Here is a 19797-nt window from a genome sequence, read left to right on the forward strand (position 1 = left end):
CCAGATACCTGCTGTTCGAGAAAGGAAGCCAGGAAGTGCAAACCAACACAATTACTATGAAAAACGTGGTTTCTAAGACCTCTGTAAACTTGTTAACTTGTAATACAACCGACCCCCCCAGTTATCTCTTGAAAAATATATTTACTTCAAGAGATAACGGGGAGGGGAACTTGTAATACAACATTAGAAAATACATAGCATTGATAAAATATTGCCAGTGAAAAGGACCTGAATATATTTTCAGCATAGCAAAAGAAAGAAACCAGAGAGAATGAATTCTAACACTCCAGTTTTGGGAGGAAAGAAAAGACTTTCTTCTTTGCAGGAGGTTAAGAGCAAATTAAATTAACTTATTTAATCCTCACAATTCTCAAATTGTTTCATTGCCATATTTTACAAATAGGGACTGAAAGTTGGCAGGATTAAGGAAGCTGTTCAACTTCACATGGCCAGAACATGACTCGGGAGTAGAGGCTAGCAAAGTGGGGTGCAAGAGGCCATCCAAATTTCTTGAAATATAACATCTTTTTACCTCATCATGTTAGATTTTTGTCACTTTTTTATCGTTTTTCCCCAGCCTTATGAGGTTATTTGTCAAATAAAAATTCTATGTATTCAAAGTGTACGGTGTGATGATTGGGTATACGTACACATTGTGTAATGATTACCAAAATCGAATTAATTAAAACATCCTTTACTAGACTTACTTATGTACTACTTGGGGGGGGCACTTAAGCAAATCTGCCTTAGCAAATTTCAAATAAACAATAGGAATGATTAGTACAGTCAGCATGTTGTACATTAGATCCCAGGAACTTGCCTTTAAACTGGATATTTGTACCATTTGAGAGAGAAGTTTTAGTGTTACTGAAATCACAGCCTTCTGACAGAATTTGTGGATACTATGCACAACAGAAGTGCAGACAATAGTTTCTTGGACCAAGAGCCAAAAAGCTCAGTTTTAATATATTAGTCAAGCAGGCATAGTTTTACTTTATAAATAAATATACGTATGTTGGGATACGTGTTTTAAAAATTCTTTACTCAAATAATACAAAATAGGCTTGGGGATCACAGTCTTGAAGCATGAATTTTTACCCAGTGGGCCATGGTGAGTGGTTGCAGCACGGTTCCAGAAAGGAAAGCAGGTTGGGTCTCTGAGGGCTTGTGACACAAGGACACTGGATTGAGAGGATAGGGCTTCGCTAGCTGGAGGGCCCTAGGGGTACCCCATACACAACCCTGCCTTGGCTTCTAGTCCAGTTTGGTGTATCTTAAACTGTACTGCACAGCCCTGCCCCACCCTGGTGTCAGCAGGCATTCAGAAAGCCTCACACTCCTGCTCCAGTGAAGACTGCCAATATAGCCCTCTCAACTTCCGCCCACCCATCTTCCCACTTGTCTTCCTCAATTCCACCACTACCCATCCTACCCAGTCCCTTAGCCTGACAAGACCCAAGTGTCTCCACCCTACCCTGCAGGGCAGTTAAGCCGGATTAGATGCTATGCAGTAATTGTGGGGTTGAGCTCAAAATCTTCAGAGCTCAGTTTTCAGAGTCTGGTTGGCCTGAGTTTGACACCTCCTCTTAGAAGCTCTACTTCCAGCTAGGGATGGTGGCTCACACCTGTAATCCCAGCACTTTGGGAGGCTGAGGCAGGCAGATCACAATGTCGGGAGTTCGAGACCAGCGTGACCAACATAGTTAAACCCCGTCTCCACTAAAAATACAAAAATTAGCTGGGCATGCTGGTGTGCACCTGTAGTCCCAGCTGCTCGGGAGGCTGAGGCAGAAGAATCACTTGAACCTAGGAGGCAGAGATTGTGGTGAGTCAAGATCTGGTCACTGCACTTCAGCCTGGGAAACAGGGAAACTCCACCTCAAACAAAAAAAAAAGCTTTACTTCCTTCTGGAAATTACCTAGCCTCTCTGAGGCTGTTTTGTCACCTGTAAAATGGGGATAATTTTGTTTATTGATAGGTGCCTCTTCCCAAAAATCAGTTAATGCAGAAATAAACACTTTAGAATTTTTGTGAGGATAGTATGAGAGAAAGTATATACAAAAGCACTTCACCATTAACTCATTTAATTCTTACAAAAACTCTACGAAGCCCCAATTATCCCCCTTTTACAGAATAGGAAAACAAGTATTGGAAGTACCAATACTAAACTCCGAGGTGAACACACAAAATAAGCAGTAGCTTTTTTTCTCTTCACCATTGGAAACACTGCCATTTGCCTTAAAAAGAAATGTGTAAAAAATGTTTTTAATAAGAATAAAGCCAAGTAGTCTTAACCACCACTGCCCTAAATGTAAGCAGAGGCACCATTCTCTGCAGTGGGCATCAGGCACATACTATAGGTATACAAAGAAGGAAATACACTGACATTAGAACAAAAAAGGGTTGCCTTTTTTTTTTTTTTTTTTTTTTGAGACAGTTTCAGTGCTGTTGCCGAGGCTGGAGTGCAATGGTGCAATCTTTGGCTCACCACAACCTCCGCCTCCTGGGTTCAAGAGATTCTCCTGCCTCAGCCTCCTGAGAAGCTAGGATTACAGGCATGCGCAACCACACCCGGCTAATTTTGTATTTTTAGTAGAGACAGAGTTTCTCCACGTTGGTCAGGCTAGTCTCGGAACTCCCGACCTCAGGTGATCCACCCGCCACGGCCTCCCAAAGTGCTGGGATTACAGGCGAGAACCACCTCGCATGGCCAAGTGTTGCCATCATTAAAATCATTAGCTTTCTGTTGGCCAAGTCAAGTGCCCTTCATACTTGCTCCCAGGACTCACCTCACCTCCTCCACTCACTCAGCTCCACACAGATGTATATTCAGTACTTACCTGTATGTTCATCCACAGGTCTAATGACAACATGGCTGCATTTCACATATTTGAACCATGAAAGCGAGAGGTGTGCCCTCACACAAAAACCACTTTTTTTTTTTTTTTTTTTTTTTTTTTTTAAGACGGAGTTTCGCTCTTGTTGCCCAGGCTGGAGTGCAATGGCGCGATCTCGGCTCACCACAACCTCTGCCTCCTGGGTTCAGGCAATTCTCCTGCCTCAGCCTCCTGAGTAGCTGGGATTACATGCACGCGCCACCATGCCCAGCTAATTTTTTGTACCTTTAGTAGAGACGGGGTTTCACCATGTTGACCAGGATGGTCTCGATATCTTGACCTCGTGATCCACCCGCCTCGGCCTCCCAAAGTGCTGGGATTACAGGCTTGAGCCACCGCGCCCGGCCCACTTTCTTTTTTTAACACAATCACAAAACTTTCCACTTAAATTTTAGTTTTGTGGCTGTGAAACAATCTGCATGTTCTTGGCCTGGCACTTTTGACTGTCTCACCTGCCCTGGCCTTAAAGCAAGACCCTTTCCATGCCTTATTACCTACAGATGTTATCCCTCGTGTCCTCATAGGCTTTGATCTAGGTTGGACAATTTTAACAGATTTTACTCACCATGTGTCATATGCTAGGGGCTGTGGAGCAAGACTCAGTTAACTAAATGTAAGCTCCCATCCTGACACACTTTATGAAATGAAAAAGGAGCTGAGCGATGCTTCAAGAAAAGGGTATGAAACTGAAGAATGCCTTGTCATCAAAGGGCAGGAAGTGCCTTAGTTGGGTTATATTGGTCTGGTACCTGGTCCTCAGTCTTTGCAAGTTCAGAGACTCAGGTCATTTCCCAGGAACTTGGTGAATTCTGAGACTGCCTTGCATCAACCAAACTCACAACAGATTCGGCAATAAGCCGGAGTGCCATTTTTTTTTCCTTCACAGTGGAAAATGAACCTGAGAGTGGGGTTTATCTTAACAGAGCACACCCACACTATGGGGAAGTCTACCTAAGAGACCAAATGAAGGGTTGTCTGGTAAACTTAGATTCCCAATTCAGCTGGAAACATATCTAGAGATAATCTCTTTTTTGAGACAGAGTCTCACTCTGTTGCCCAGGCTGGAGTGCAGTGGCACGATCTTAGCTCACTCACTGCAACCTCCGCCTCCTCCCAGGTTCAAGTGATTCTCCTGCCTCAGCCTCCCAAGTAGCTGGGATTATAGGTGTGCACCACCATGCCTGGCTAATTTTTTTTATTTTTAGTAGAGACAGGGTTTCACCATGTTGGTCAGGCTGGTCTCAAACTCCTAACCTCATGATCCACCCGCCTCAGCCTCCAAGTGCTGGGATTACAGGTGTGAGCTACTGTGCCTGGCTGAGCTAATCTCTTAGGGTGGAATAGTTGCCTGTAAGATTACTAAAAGCACTGAAGCTTTATAGTTTGAATGACTCATTTGCTAACCTGAGTCTCCAAACATCTTACTCCCACCCTCACTTACAGAAATTAGAGATACAGGTCTGGGAGTTAGTCCCACGATAGTAAGATGCCAAAGAATCTGATATGGAGAGATATCTGAAAGCATAACTCTTGGAAACAAATATAATTCAGGAAAAGGGAGGAGGCAGAGTGTCCAAATAAGATTCAAAGTGAAGGAAAAACCAAGGGTATGGAGAGCCAAGAGAAGGGTTAAGAAGAGATGGTCCACTATCAAATGTGACAGAAAGAGGTAACATTTCCCAAGTGGAAAATCACTTGTGACCTTTGAGAATAGTTTAATAGAGCAGTGAGAGTAGATGTCTGATTGCTAAGTCATCTCTAAATCATTCTTCAGAGTTAAGTTTGCAACACAACACAGTAAGGTTTATGATAATATCTTAATTAAAAGATGTTATCTTAATGACGACCAATGCACCGGTCTTTATTGACCAAATACCCTGCAGTCTGAACTGCAGGAGTCACCTTGTGTTTGTGAAAGGCAGCAGACTACAGTGCAAAGAGCACCAGCTAGCAAGTCCAGGGCCTGGGCAGCAGAGTGCACTGGTCCTTAACCTTCAGAACAACTGCAGATGGCCTCCTGTCTCTCTGGTTGAACGTGTTTTGCCATTTGTAACTGAGAGTGGGGCTAACTAGTCAGATAACCCCACTGGCTCTAACCTCACAGCTCTTGCATTGGCAGTTCCTCTGCCGGGAAATCTCTTCCCCCAGCTACCCACACAGCTCACTCCCTGACCTCCTCAGCTCTGCCCAAATGTCAAATGATCACCTTCTTGTTCAGAAGATCTTCCCTACTTCCCCTTTCTTTGCACAACCAGCCCCCTTCTCTGCTTTACATTCCTCCGTGTACTGTTTTCCTGATCTGTTTGTTGTCATTTTTCCCCACTAAAGTTCCATAAAAGAGATGTATGATGTCCTCTGTTCTGTAGTGTGCTTGGCATCAAGTAGACAAGCAACCATCTGTTGCAGGAATGAATTAAATGCCAGCTGCAATCCCCAAATTACAGTGGACACACAGGAAAATTTTCTTTAGGAGGCTGAATTCTAACAGCATGATATCAAACAAGGATAGAGCCAATACAGACGCCAGTTTGAAAGTCATCATTTTAATGGTACCTCCTTCACTTGTGCTGACTTGGTCTCCCCTCAGGAGACTCCTTTCCTGTTCAAAGTCAGTATTTCACAATATTCAGAACTGACAACCAAACTCCAGGTGTAAATTTATTCCAACTTCAAAGTTCCAACCTTAAGAGGACAGAGCATTACGTGGAGGGAGGATAAAGACCTGCTATGAAAAAAGTGATCATGACATACCCCTGGTTCATTTCTGGGTTTCTTCCTAGGTCAATTCAAAACCTCCAAAATAAGGTCAAATAACACAATAGGCTCGCATTTGCATCACAAGCTGTTTAGAAAGTGTGCCTAGATCTCTGATTCAGACCAGGATGTCCTTCCCACCATGGGCAAGGGCTGGTGGGGAGGGCACTCCCAGCCTTCTAATACTAATAAATAACCTGCAGAATGAGCAGTGCTGGAGGCTGGCTCTTGACCCACCCACTGCTACCGTTGTGGAGCCAGGCCTGCCTCATAGCCCTCTGTCTTCATGTCATTGAGCCCTAGCTCCTCATTTTGGTCAAAAGTGCGCTTGTAACGCTCCACCGTCATCTCAGGATCATCTTCAGGTGCATACACATTCTGCAAGGTCAAGGACAAATAATCAGTGCCGCCGTGTCACTTCCCTCCCTGCAGGGAGCTTCCAACTCCCACTTTCACAAGAACTTAATGACTTTTGGTTTTTTTCTTCTATTTATTGGCTTCCAATTTCCCATGGCTAGACGGAACTAGAGGGTAGCAACAGCGCCCACAAGAACCAGGGGTGGAAAAGCCCAGCCCCAGAATCAGGGAACAATCCTGATTGTTACATCTTATTTTGTTACATCTGCACCGTCTTTTTTTGAGACAGAGTTTCGCTCTTGTTGCCCAGGCTGGAGTGCAATGGCGCGATCTCCGCTCACCACAACCTCCGCCTCCTGGGTTCAGGCAATTCTCCTGCCTCAGCCTCCTGAGTAGCTGGGATTACAGGCACGCACCACCGTGCCCAGCTAATTTTTCTGTATTTTTAGTAGAGACGGGGTTTCACCATGTTGACTAGAATGGTCTCGATCTCTTGACCTCGTGATTCACCCGCCTCGGCCTCCCAAAGTGCTGGGATTACAGGCTTGAGCCACCGCGCCCGGCCCACATCTGCACCTTCTTATGAAACATGTGGCAATGGTCTTAATCTTGGAAAGAACTCACAAGAATTTTGCCTGACCCATGATAAGTATTCCATAAATGTTCAAGGTCCCTCAATCACCAGACTATCTCCCCAGCCAACTTTTAAAGCTTCTCAGTTTCCTTCCTTGGCCTCTGGACAAGGCACCATTTCTCATCACTCCATAATCACATTTGCAAAATGAAAACTCCAGAACTGGAGACAAGAGTTAGACTATAGGAAAAAAGAAGCCTCAGAGTATCCTTTTTTTCCTTCTTTATATACACTTAAAAAAAAAAAATCCTCTCCCACACCCTCCTGTTTTCTCCCTTACGTATCTTCTAATTTCTGCCTCCTCAGTAAAAAGCAGTCCATTTGGAATCAAGTCTTTCGGTTTCTAAGGAAATGACACATATTCAAGGAAGATCAGAACATGTGTCTCTATGAAACATCAGACCAGGTCTACTACACCTGCAAGTAACTGTTTCCTGCTGGGTCATCCATAATCAAGTGGGCCCTCACATCACCGTCGATAATCTAAAGGAGAGCGAGAACACAGCAAGTGAACTTTACATAACCCGGTTAAAGAAAAGGAGGGGGGGAGCCACGTCTGCCAGACAAGAACCAACCCAGTTTATATTACAGAATCCCCAAAAGTTTTAAGAATTGGTGAAATTAGGTAGCTCTAAAAGTCAAATGGAAAGGATCTAAAATAAGAACTGGTGAGAAAACCTAACATCAGCAACCTGTGGACTGAAGGGTGCTGGCCCAGTTGAGAGTAGAGGGAAAGCAATCAAGAACAAGGAGGTTAAATGAATGTAAGCTTATGGGAAACAGAATACATACACACCCCAGCCCTTCCCCGTAGCTCTCAGAACACTGCCAGACAAGCCTTTACCCTCAGGCCAGGAAATGGAATAGCCACTGAGGGGATGAGAGAAATCTGACCAGCCCAAGAGGAAATACCTAACAATTCTGGCATTGGAGGCCACCTCAACAAAATGGCTAAGCTAAATCCCCCTGCATTAAGCCCCACGTCAACGAGGCTCACCGTGCTCAGATCTTTAGGTCTCTACTTGTAAGAAGACAATCAATGATTATCAGACATCTAGCAAAGCCCTTAAAACTGAAAGATGGGAAATTAAATGGGGGAAAAAAATCGGATGCAAGGAGAATAAAATGTCAAAAAAAATCCAACATCAGTATTCAAGAAGTACTATATAAACTGCATGCTGAAAAAATTTTTAAAAAACCATAATAATAATCCTCAAGAAGAAAAAATACTACATCCTTAAGACAGGATGCTATTTTTTTAAAAGCTCTTTGGAAAATAAAAATTTTAGTGGAAATGAAAACCTCAATTGAAGGGTTGGAAAATAAAGTTGAGGGAATCTCCCAAAGTAGAACAAAAAAAAAAAAAAAACCAAGAAACTAAAAATAGGACCAAAAAAAAGTCAATTATAGAAGACCAGACAAGTGAGTCTAATATCTAAAACCCAGGAGTTTTCAGAAATAACAGAAAAAAGACAATCCTCAATAGAATAACTCATGAAAGCTTCCTAGAACTGAACCACATGAGTTTTCCAAACTGAAAAGATCCACAGATGCACCAAATACTTAGCCCGGTGGGTGAACACTGACCCACACCAAGGCACATCCTAAACTTCCACATCAAAGGAGACAAAGAGATCACAAGACTAGGTGACATACAAAAGACCAGGAGTAAAAATGGCTTCAGACTTCTCAACAGCCAAACTGGAAGACAGCAGTGCAATGTCTTCACCAAACTGTCTTCAAAATTCTGGTAAAAAAATTCTTTCTTTTTTTTTTTTTTTTTTTTGAGACGGAGTTTTGCTCTTGTTACCCAGGCTGGAGTACAATGGTGCGATCTCGGCTCACTGCAACCTCCGCCTCCTGGGTTCAAGCAATTCTCCTACCTCAGCCTCCTGAGTAGCTGGGATTACAGGCACACGCCACCATGCCCAGCTAATTTTTTGCATTTTTAGTAAAGACGGGGCTTCACCATGTTGACCAGGATGGTCTCGATCTCTTGACCTCATGATCCACCCACCTCAGCCTCCCAAAGTGCTGGGATTACAGGCATGAGCCACAGCGCCCGCCGGTAAAAAATTATTTCTATCCTAGAATCCTATTACCAGCCAATAGTCACTCCAGTGTGGTAGCAGAAATGTTCAAACATGAAAGGTCCCAGAAATTTTATTTCCCATGCACTTTTTCCTGGGAAGTTACTGGAAAAGATGCTCTAACAAAATAAGGGTGAAAAATAAGAAAGAAGACATGGAATATAGGGAACCAGAAGAATCCCCAACATGATGGTTAGATGTTCAAAAAGTGGCAAGACATGAGCATGCAGCCTCTTGTTCACTGGAGCCCCAGGACTCCAAGTACTGACTGGCCAGCGACCTCTTACCTGGTCCATCTTCTGGCGAAACTCCTGCAGTTTCTCTGTCTGGCCAGGACTGGAACTGTCGCCCAGTGTGAAAGGGTTTTTGGTCACCTGCAATAAATGACATCCAAATTGTGTGAACACTGGCTTTATGTTTGTTAGGCCTGACCATAAACTAGGCAGGGGGTACAGTGGATGCCCAATCAGAGAAACTTTGTTTCCATTTAGTCCACACCACCTTTCTGACCAAAGCAGTCACTCCGAGGAGTCTATGGGATAATGTGCCAAGATAACAAAACTGGCAATGTAAAACGACAGCAGGAAACATGTTCTTAGAATATAATCTCTAATCCTAATTTGGAGAAGAAATGCAAAGAAAAAGTACAATTTACAAACACAAAATGCCCAACAGAGTGTCATGTGAAATACTTCATCAGGAAGATAAATATTTGGGCCAAGTCGACACACACATGTATGTTTTTTTATGTTGGGAAGTTCTAGGTGCTAGAAGGACCCGCATCCCCTAAATTTACAGTAAAATAAATGACTTATCCAAGACCAGAAAATAACTAGAAAGTCCCAAAGTTAGGCCTGGAATTTCCATTCAACATTTCCCACACACTTATCTTCACAATCCAAAATAATATGTAAGTCTCTTAAACCAGCCTTAAGGCAAAGAAACCCACAGTTACCAGCATCGGAAACTAGGGTGTCTGAAGTTGTTCAGTCCCTTTTCACACAGCCAAACTGCTCAAAGGTGGTTCCCACTCTACTCAAGTGACTCACCAGTTCCCGGATGTCTTTCAGCAGCCCTTCCAGTGTGGTGAACTTGCCGCCGAGGACGGCCATTCCCAGTTCAAATTCTAGCTCTGGGATTTCCACACTGCAAGTCTCAGACTGTGAGATGAGACGTTTAAGCTTTAGGTCAGAAGTAAAAAAAGGCAACAAGAGGCCTCCTGCCCAGTTAATACCAGCAGTGATAGACTAGGGACAAGGACAGCTGTCCCAGTTTTCTCTGACTCCCTTGTTAAAGTTTGAGACTCACTCCCATCCATCTGAACCACGAGAATAGATCCAACTTAATAAAGGGAAACTCAGTCATAGCTTCAAGCTGTCAGGTATCCTCTCATTAGGGGACAGAGAAGAGAGTCCAGATAGACACTGAAGCCAAAAAGCTGCCAAGTCAACAGAAAGAGCTAACAGGCCACCTTCTAAATCTGCAATTCCAACCTTGAATGAAACCCCTCTGCTCGGGGGTGCTCAAAGCCAGGGAAGGAGATATCTCATATCCCTGAACATTATTTCTAAAACACAGCTTCCCCTAGATAGAGATAGCTTATCTAACTTAGGAGGACACTTTCCCAAGCAGACTGTTACCTTGAGGAGGTCTCTGGTCATATCTGAGGGATCTGTGATGTGAAGGGTAATCCTGGTGCCCAAGGCTTCTACTGCTCCTCCAGATTTCACCTGCATAGGTAACAGGAGAAACAGAGAGAAGACCCCGAGCCTCACTTGGTACCCAGGAAACTTGGAATGTAGGCTTGGACCTCCAATCAGTTAGGCCCACTAATAGCTACCAAAGACAGAGCCTCCTAAACAGCAGCCATCTAAACCAAAAAAAACAAGAGCTGGCCAGGAGCAGTGCCCAACCCCGGTAACATGCCAAAACTTATCACAAATTGCCAACAAACTCTGAATTTACCCTAAAAAAACAAAAAACAAAAAAACTGACTCTTGGGGTTGAAAGAGTTTTAAGCATTTATCCAGTCCTTTCATCCACTGCATCCAGTGTGTGGATCTCCTTTATAATAGTCTGGTTTAAGAATTTAATTACCTTATACTCAGATACACTCAGGGAAAGGGAATTTATAATCCTCCAAGGCAGCCCATTCTATTTTCAGACAGCTCTGTTAGGTTCTTCATTGTGAAATCAAAATCAGCCTCCCTGAACTTCCACACCTCTAAGGAGTGGGTCTTCCATGTAATCAACCCTTAATATGTCTTAAACAAGTTATGGAATCTCTAACTTTTCTTCTCTAGGCTAATATCCCCTTCCTTCAAGGGCTCCTCACCCTACACTAGACCTAAGAAAAAGACCCAACCTGCTCCACACCTGCTGCCAGAGTCCTGAAGCAGACTTAGGGGTAGTTAAAAGCGGATTACCCTTAAGCTACTCTTCTTCCCAAATAATGGTGCCCACCCACCTCATTGGTCCGATGCCCGCAGTTCTCACAGTTGGTAGCCATGATGATAACCTCCTTAAAGTGAGGGATTTCTGGAAAATGGAGTTAAGGAAATCTACTCCAAGGAGAACAAGACCACCATCTGAAGAAAAACAAAGCCAAACCCCACACAAAGAAATGCTGGTCCCAGAAATGCTGGAAATATTCACAAGAGGCAGTCCAGAGTCCTCCGGAAAAGGACAAGTTCCCAGCCCCTGGTGATCGCTGTTCACATGTTTCAAGGCATGGCTCAGACCACACCACACACAGTCTAGAGACCATGGCCTAAGTTTCTCTTTGAACCCAAAAGCCAAGGTACACAGTCTAATCAAAGACAATATCCTCCTTATCACTGGGTATACAGCACATGCTTTCCTTAAAAGGGATGCTCCCAACCTGATTATAATCTTTATGCCTGAGTCAGATGAAGAGCAACCCAACTGCTTGGCAAAAGATACGTACTAGCTTCATGTTAGTCTGGGCGGGGGCATTGCATTCTGGGCAGTTCGTGTTGAACTGGAGCACCTGGAACACAATATGGGGACAAAGGGTGAGCCCTCCCAGATGGGATATTTAGACTGATGACACTCAGTTGGTATGCTGGTGCTCATCTGTGTTGGTGGCAAGAAGACAGACACTGAACAGCATCAGTCTCAGCCCATAACTCTGCTCCTTCCTCACCAGTAGCCAATGTGACTCACTTCATTTCTGAGATCTTCCTCTTCTGGCTTCTCTGCTGGTGCTTCTGCCTAAAATAAGAAAGATGCACATCACAAGCTGGCAGGTATACCTCAGTATCCCCAACACCCCGACCTGGAGTGGGAGAAAATGCTCTGGCTCACTTATGTCAGGTGCCATCTCATCCGTTAAAGAAACCAGAAAGTATAGCCCCAACCAAGGCAAGAACAGAGCTTAAGGCAGATTCACAGTCACTGCCATCCTTTCTGTGCCACTTACCCAAGTCCTGGACATGAGCAAGATGAGAAGCACAAACAAGCTGAGACAGGGCACAAAGAGCAGCAGCAGCAAAATCAGTTCCCACTGACTCCAAACAATCCAGAGTACATGATAATTCCAGAGCATTCTCTGGATCCTTCAGTCCACTTACTTGGAGCCCCAGCATCTCTTCCTGCTGTCGGGTCCGGCTGTAGTATGTGATCACCAGGGCATCATCTTTTTGAGGAGCATGTGGGTTTTCCACAAAGCTGTTCCCCGAGGGATCATCGATGATCTAACAAATGGGTGAAGAGAGGGTCACTGCAACAGGAAATCAAACAATCCTACATCACCTACCATCAGACCACAGTGGAAAATCCCAGCGGTCTTAATGGTCCCGCCTCCCCTAATCAAGGGCACCTCCAGTCTCTTAACACTCACCAGAGTAAAAGGAGAGGTTACTTGCTTTAGCTCCTTCAGTTTGACAATGAACTCATCAATTCTTTCAGCTGTGGCATCTTTGTTTGCCTGCCATGAACAGAGAGTAAAGCATCAGCCCTGGTGGGATGCCTTATGCCCTGCCCCTTGTCATGCCCATGTTATTTCCATTAGGAAGTCACCACCTGTCTCAGTGTGAGTGGAAACACAGTGACTCAGGCTTCACAATGAGATGTAGCAAACAAGGCTGAAGTTGATGGGTGGTGACAGGTAAGCCTCATTTTTCTCACTCATTCAACCATTTAGCCCAGGCATTCATGCCAGGTTAGATATATGACAGTAAATATATCAGTCCTCTCATGGGGCTCCCCAGCCAGTTAAGGAGACAAATAACTAAAGATGAAGTTATAGTATATTACTTCTGTCATCATAATTCTAAGTTGCAATGGAATACTCAAGAAACACAGATAACCCAAGGGGATTAGGAAAGGCTCTTCAGAGGTAACGTTACACTGTCTGTCTGATGAGACCTGAATATATACCGGGGGAGGGAAGGAGAAAAGACAAGAATTACAACATATGCAACATCCTAGCAGCACCACCATATGCTCACCCTAAAAGTTCTCCAACATTTAGTCAGAGACTATTCAGCCACATGAGACACTATTCAGACACATATAAACAACTATTCCTTGAGCTGCTGCAATCAGAAAACCCCAGCTTACCCTTCGTGCAGGCTGGTCCTGCTCCAGGCCAGAGATAGCACGGGTGATCAATCCTTCAACAGTGGTCAGAGCTTGTGAACAAGAACAAAAGACAAGTGTGTCTTGGCCTTAGCTCTCTAATTAAGTGCCTGTATGACCCTGGGCAAGTCACTTGAACTCTCTGGGCTTTATTTCCTCATCTGTAAAATGAGAAGGTCAGGTGCAAGCTTCCATTCATGTCTGATAATAGCAATGCTAAAACTCCATAATAAGCATGCTATGGGCTTACCATTACTTTCTATCATTTCCAGCTGTTTCCACTCATGAGCAACCAGTGAGGATCACAATGATTACATGCTGGAACCCACACACAAACCATCAGACCTGGCACCAGGGGGTTTGCAAGAAAGAGGGTAAGATTCTAGCGGCATGTGAACAGCCCAAATATTCTGATCTTAAACTCACCTCCTTTCTGGCTAAAGGCAGGAATTTCAAAATCTAGCTCAGGAATCCTTGTGGTAGCAGAGTCAGTCTTCACCACTTCTCTGTTCATGTCCTGGGCAGAAAGTTAAATGTTCAGTACAAAGAGGATGCAGAACACGTTCTCCAAGCAATAACCAGACTGTCCCCCTCCATCAGACCCCAGCCCGGCTGTCTCTCTCTCTCTCCACTCCACAGGGTCCAGACTGCTCCTTTCAAATAGTACAGGTGGTGTGAGCCAGGCTGTCCAAATGGTGAAAATACTATTCATAACAACTACTGCTCACATCATATACTCAGACAACATTTACACAGCATTTCCACAAATCTTATCTCGCTTGAGCTGGTGACAGCACCAGCAACATTTTACAAAAGAAACTAAGACTAGGAGACATGGGGGATTTAAGTTCCGACCGCCTGGACCCGAGCTCTGACCCCAGTCTCCAAGCGCCCTCTAGAATACTGAGGCACCTGCTCTGAGGTCCTCTCACCTCCAGAGTCCTGACTGTCAAAGTGTAGCGCACTCCCTGGTCCTGGATCCTGCCTGCCGACTGGATCTCCGTGTTGTTCCAGCCACAGTGCTCACAGGAAAAGGAGCTCACGATTATTTCTCTGAAGAATGGAATCTTGGTGAGCAGGAGTCGCGTCATGCCCTGGCGAAATAGAAGGCAACGAAGGAAAGAATCAGTGAAACTCCTATTTCCCGCCCTACTATCTCCGGGCGCGCCTCGGGGTCCCCGGCCGGGTCCAACCCCCTGCTAGTCCCGGCCCAAGCCCTACCCTCCCGCCGACGGCGGCCGCGCCCCCGCCTCACATTGCGGTAACAGTTCATGCACAGCGACTCGATTTCGGTGGGCTGCTGCTCCTCGTCCTCGGCGCTGATGGGCCGGAACAGGTGACTCGGGGCGGACGGCGGTACCAGAACGGGCGATGGGGCGACGGCAGCCCCCGGGGGCCCCGGTTCCACAGCCCCGCTAGCTGCCATCGCCACCACGCGCAGTTGAGACCCCGGCTTCCGACTTCCGCTGCTGGCGGCCCCAGCCCTCTTCGTCACTTCCGCCAGCTGCCACCACCCCCGCCTCCCTTCTTAAAGAAGCCGCAGACTCGGGGCCCTCGGGGAACAGTGTAGCCAAGGGCTCCTGGTTCCCGGGTTTATATGGCTCGAACCTTCCATCGCCAGCCGGATCCACCTTAACTCAGTCGTCACTTCCCCCAAGACGGCCTCTCGGAACCAGGGCAGTTTTTTGCTTCTTCACAATAGCTCCACCGCACGGGGTTCTATTTGTCCCCACGTCGGTCTACAAGAGCCTTGAGGACAAGGAGCCTGGCTTGTCCCTGAGGAATGCCTGAGAAGGTGTGCCCGGAGCCGGTGTTGGGCCACATGCTGCTTGCGTTCTAGGTTCCCCCTCCGGGTGGTTCAGCTTCTTCACCTCTCTCAGTCCCTCAATCCCTCTGTCCCTTTCTGTTCCTCCCACTCCCTGTTCTGTCCTCATCACTACCTTCCCCAATCCCAGCCTCAAGTACACAGTCCTCATTTTCACTCCCACCTCCTCATCCCCACCATAGCCCAACCCCTTGGCCCATGCTTTTCCAGTTTCCTAACAACAACAACAAAAACACTTTTTTTGTTTCTACCTTTCTAGCACTTCCTCTCTCCAGGTGCTGGGGCCACAACCTGGTTCTGTTGCCAACATTGCCAAAATCCAGGGTGTCAGGGAAGACCAGCCTGCGGGCATGACGAGCCTACATATGTGTGGGGTCTGTGCTATTGGGTTGGGGCAGCAGGCTGAGCTAGGAGGAAAGGGAGCTGGACAGGACAGTTCAAAGGAAAGGGGCTTACCCTTTCCACTTCCCCCACCACATCCCAGTTTCACAGTTCCCAGGGGAGCTATGGGGAGCATTAGTGCCCCTGACTGCCAGAGTTTGGGAGTCCCAAGAAGACAGTCCGGCATAAAAAGAGGCCATTCAAACTCTAGGACAGCAGGAACAAAGGAGACAGGCCACCTCAGGACTCTCAGGGCCACAGCTCCTGCAGACACAGCCCACACTCCATATACACTGTCCTGTGGGGAGCAGGCTGGTGAACAGTGCAGGTGCAGAGGAAGAGCCTCCCGCCAAGTGTGACAGACAGCTGTTGTCTAGCCAGGAGCCGTGAAGCAGAGCCCAGACAGAGTCCCTTTGGCAGATCTGGACTGGGATTGATGAGAGAGAGCAGCAGGGAAATGGAGTGGGTGATGGGTGTGCTTTGGGGATAGCGGTGAGGCCACTGCTTTCAGACATGGTCCAGATGAGAGTCACACCAGGCAAACTTCTATCGTAAACATCTATTTCATTTGAGCCAGAAGTCTAGGCTTCAGCTTGGGAGTCTGGAGGGAGGGGCTGGAGATAGGAAGGGCACACAGTATGCTCCCCAGAGGGTTTAAGGAGCTCCCACAGTTTGGAGGGTTCAGTCCCTTATTTAGGTGTAGAGCTATGTCAGGAAATGTGGTCTCTGCCCTTTCCCATCCCAGCCCTGCCCCCCGCCCCTTTCATACCCACCAGCATCAGAGCCAGCAGGGGTATACAGACACCATCACACTTCTTCCCATGGTATTTTCCTCTTTTTCCCTTCTATTCCCCTGACAGAAGCTGCCACAGCAGCCCTGGGGATACAAGTGCTCCTCTCTGTGGACCAGCTGTAGCAGTGGCCACCAGGCAGCCAGAAGTGACCAGAGCCAAACTCCAGGATGTAGTAGCACAGGCTTCCAGCATCATGGTGAACAGGCTTGCAGATAATCACCCACATGCATGGTGCCTTTCTCCCTCCCGACTCCCTCACCCTTGAAAGGAGCAACTTGCCAGGCATGGTTGTGCGTGCCTGTTGTCCCAGCTACTCGGGAGGTTGAGGTGGGAGGATCGCTTGAGCCCAGAAGTTCTGGGCCAATGCCAATCGGGTGTCTGCACTAAGTTTGGCATCAATATGGTGACCTCCCAGGAGCAGGGGACCACCAGGTTGCCTAAGGAGGGATGAATCGGCCCAGGTCAGAAACAGAGCAGGTCAAAACTCCCGTGCTGATCAGTAGTGGGATCGCGTCTGTGAATAGCCACTGCACTCCAGCCTGGGCAACATAGTGAGACCCTGTCTCTTAAAAAAAAAGAAGAATTGCAATTCCCAAATGAGCACCGGAAAGCTGGGTTTGCAAAGCCTGGTGAGTGTAATGCATCCAGATGGGGGAGTCACAGGAGGCTGGATATGCAAGAGACAGCAGCTCCTTTGGTGGCCTCCCTGTCCTGCACAGGACCTTCCACCCTCCACCCAATGGGCTACTTTCAAGGACTAAACCATGCTGGAGGCTCAGGGTCAGGGCTCCCCAGACAAGGAGCTGAGAATAGGCCTGAAGTAGACCCTCAGGGCTCCCCCAGATGGCTGTGGCCCTGGTCATGAAGGCTGTAGGTGATATCTTCCCACAGGTCATCCAGACGGGCCTGCAGCTTGCTCAGGGCCTTGTCACTGTCCATTTGTCCAAACTCTGGGGCAAAGGCGCTGTGGCCTGGTGGAGGTGGTGCCAGCTGCTGCTGGACTTCCTCAGTCTCCTGGTCGATGGCACGAGTGAAAGCAGCGATCTGCAGGTAGGTGTCCTGGCGGAAAGCCTGGAGTCTCTGGCGCACCTCCTCGGAGAGCATCTGGGGGTCCGGGCCGGCCCCCTGCTCAACCCCAGTGCCTGCAAAGGCGCGGCTAAGCTCTTCGCGCAGCTGGTCCAGGTTCTGTTGGATGCCTGCGTGCAGAGCCTTGGCTTTGAGTGTGAGTTTGCGGGAGAGCACCTGCACGCAACGGCTGAGGCGCGCGGGGCTGGCGGGGGCGTGCGGAGCCACACTGCGGTGCAGTTCCTGCACGTGGCGCCCGATGCCGCTCACCAGGCTCTCGGCGTACGGGTGGAAGAGCTCTTTGAAACGGCCGGTGTGGTGCACCACGCTGCTCTGCAGTTCCTGCAGCAAAGCCCGCGCCTCGCCCACGCCCCCCAGCAGCTGGGCCTTGGTATCTTCTCCCACCACGCGCAACTTCTCCTGCAGCTCCTGCATGTGCAGGGCCACCTGCTCCATCAGATTCATCGTGTAGGGCTTCAGCTGCTGCCGCAAGCCCTCCAAATTCCAGCCCACCAGCTCGTGCGCCTCTGCCATGTAGGGCTGCAGGCGCGCCCTCACCTCCTCCAACTCCTCCTGCAGCTGCTGCCGCATGCCCACCGGGTCCCGTGGGAGCCGAGAAGCCTCGCTCTCACTCAGAGGCCCCAGCTTTTCCAGGAACTTGTTCATATTGTTAAGGTCTTGCTCAAGGCTGTCTTTCAGGCTCCTGGGGAAGGGGACAGATATCCAGGCTGTCAGACTGCTAGCCCCCATCATCTCTCTTGTCCCAAAGTCGTCACGCACTGACCCTCTAGGGGAACCAAGGACGCAGGGCGTTGGCCCCAGAGTCAGGGACTCTTGTCCTAACCCTGGCCCGTCATAACTACTCACACACGAAGCATAAACACATCGCATATGCAAATCCAGACCTACAACACTGATCAAAGAAGCATGGATGCGCCACATCATCCTTTGATTCTGGGGACCGCAGCAGGGGTCCTCCCGGTCGATCCCGGGTCCCGAGCCTCAGTGGTCAAACGGACGACAGCTATAGAGTTGTTAAGGCGGGGGCTGCAGGCAGAGGGCGCTGAAGAGCCCAGGATGGCCGGGATCTGCGGGCAGACCCAGCACTGCTCCTTTCCTCTGTCCCAACAGGGGCCACAGAGGCAGGGCATCATGGCATGGCCCAGCTGTCTCCTCCCTTCGCCCACACCCCTTCCCCTGGGCACTCACGCGGGCTCACGAGCCATCTTCTGCTGATGGATCTGCTCCATCCTGCCTTTCTCCCCGCTGGTCTGGCGGAAGTAGTCCCAGAAGCCTTTCCGTGCCTGGGTGGCCGAAAACACTGCGGAGAGGCACTGGGTCATCAGGGCCTGGGATCTCCTCCCCCCGGGGTGAACAGGGCCCTCAGGCCAGCCCCTACCCACACCCCCACGTTGAAGTCAGGGCCGGAGACCCACCTGAGAGGAGAGCCAGAGCCCAGGTGAGCATGGCAGCCATGCTTGCCATTATCTGCTCTGAGAAGGCAAGTGGAGGTAGGACTGGTTAGGGGAAGAAGCAGAGGAAGGGACATGACCCAGGGGCATCTCCAGGGACAACTGCCCGAAATCCTGTTAACCCTTCCTTGGGGTGGGGAGCACAGAGCTGTTGGGGCTCAAGAGGCCTGAGTCAAAGAGGCTGGGGTGTCTTCCTCAGACACGGGGAGAGGGTGTGCCCTTGCATGGTGCTCTAGCCCCTTCGTAAAGATCCCTGACCCCAGGAACAGCTCCCTAGGCCATTCTACCACCTCTCCCTGTCCACCTGTCCCCCTCCCTCCCATTTCATGGTGGGAAAAACTGAGGCATAATGAGGGCAAAGAAGCAACTCTGCCAAAGTGCTCCAAGAGGATGTCTTAGGGGCCACCCCAGGCTCTCCACTGAGACCACCTGCCATGCCCTCCCTTAGGGCTGCGACCCCCATCCCTCTGCCCCAGCTGCTCACCTGCTCACATCTGGGCACAGAGAGCAAACATTCTGCTTTATACTCCAGGACCCTGAGCCCCTGGCACCAATTGCTCTGAGTAAATACCACGTGGAGGTTCAAAAGAGGTTGACCTCAGCTGCCTCCCAGCACTTACCTCCTGCCCTTTCTCTGGCACCCAGAGGGTTAATGAGTGCCCTGGTGTCAGGGGCTGCCCCGGTAGAGAAGTGTTTTCCAGAAGCTTTACTGGGAATGGGGTTGAACTCCTCACCCAGTTTCCCCAAACCTTGTGACCTTTAACCTTCCCACTGACCTGCTGGCTGGCCCACCAATAGAGAAGGGCCTGTTTATCTGCCAAGGGCCCCTTCTTACACAACTACTCAGAGGCACTGTGTCCCTGCCAGCAAGACAGAGACAGTGTCCAGCTGCCAGCCAGAGCCTGAGCAGCCCCTGACAGCTCCA

General features: G+C 48.3%; 2 protein-coding genes and 1 long non-coding RNA gene across 7 annotated transcripts; 1 reads left to right on the plus strand and 2 right to left on the minus strand.

Annotated features, from left to right (window-relative positions):
- Nucleotides 1-5425: 5425 nt before the first annotated feature.
- ZPR1 (ZPR1 zinc finger) lies at nt 5426-14815 on the minus strand. Of its 4 annotated transcripts, XM_002754435.7 has the most exons (14): nt 14591-14815; nt 14268-14429; nt 13762-13852; nt 13318-13388; nt 12596-12682; nt 12327-12449; nt 11920-11967; nt 11677-11743; nt 11201-11271; nt 10374-10463; nt 9783-9893; nt 9021-9107; nt 7061-7126; nt 5426-6030 (listed from the first exon to the last, which is right to left on the minus strand). In XM_002754435.7, the coding sequence occupies exons 1-14, from the start codon at nt 14759-14761 to the stop codon at nt 5896-5898; spliced, it is 1380 nt and encodes a 459-aa protein (XP_002754481.2). In that variant the 5' UTR covers nt 14762-14815; the 3' UTR covers nt 5426-5895. The 4 variants fall into 4 exon arrangements, with proteins under 4 accessions (XP_002754481.2, XP_009005097.2, XP_054097599.2 ...); XM_009006849.5 differs by lacking the exon at nt 11201-11271 and having other exon boundaries at nt 11681-11743; XM_054241624.2 differs by lacking the exon at nt 9783-9893.
- A 163-nt stretch (nt 14816-14978) lies between these two features.
- LOC144578046 (uncharacterized) lies at nt 14979-16540 on the plus strand. The gene is made up of 3 exons (XR_013523067.1): nt 14979-15130; nt 15420-15534; nt 16402-16540. It is a non-coding gene; the product is annotated as an uncharacterized LOC144578046 (long non-coding RNA).
- APOA5 (apolipoprotein A5) lies at nt 16089-19589 on the minus strand. 2 transcript variants are annotated; one of them, XM_009006850.5, is made up of 4 exons: nt 19493-19589; nt 18837-18893; nt 18610-18721; nt 16089-18103 (listed from the first exon to the last, which is right to left on the minus strand). In XM_009006850.5, the coding sequence occupies exons 2-4, from the start codon at nt 18883-18885 to the stop codon at nt 17164-17166; spliced, it is 1101 nt and encodes a 366-aa protein (XP_009005098.1). In that variant the 5' UTR covers nt 18886-18893; nt 19493-19589; the 3' UTR covers nt 16089-17163. The 2 variants fall into 2 exon arrangements, with proteins under 2 accessions (XP_009005098.1, XP_035120530.1); XM_035264639.3 differs by lacking the exon at nt 19493-19589 and having other exon boundaries at nt 16089-18488; nt 18837-18896.
- Between the last annotated feature and the right edge of the window lie 208 nt (nt 19590-19797).

This window comes from Callithrix jacchus, chromosome 10 (genome assembly GCF_049354715.1).
Source record: "Callithrix jacchus isolate 240 chromosome 10, calJac240_pri, whole genome shotgun sequence".
NCBI lineage: Eukaryota > Metazoa > Chordata > Mammalia > Primates > Cebidae > Callithrix > Callithrix jacchus.

Bases quoted from the DNA above. Each gene is read 5' to 3' on its own strand.
- ZPR1 (XM_002754435.7), bottom strand. From the start codon at position 14,761: ATGGCAGCTAGCGGGGCTGTGGAACCGGGGCCCCCGGGGGCTGCCGTC. The intron at 13,389-13,761 runs GTGAGTTTAAGA...CTTGTTCACAAG, and splicing joins TGCCTTTAGCCAGAAAGGAG to CTCTGACCACTGTTGAAGGA. The intron at 11,272-11,676 runs GTATCTTTTGCC...TCCATTTTCCAG, and splicing joins GACTAACATGAAGCTAGTAC to AAATCCCTCACTTTAAGGAG.
- APOA5 (XM_035264639.3), bottom strand. From the start codon at position 18,345: ATGATGTGGCGCATCCATGCTTCTTTGATCAGTGTTGTAGGTCTGGAT.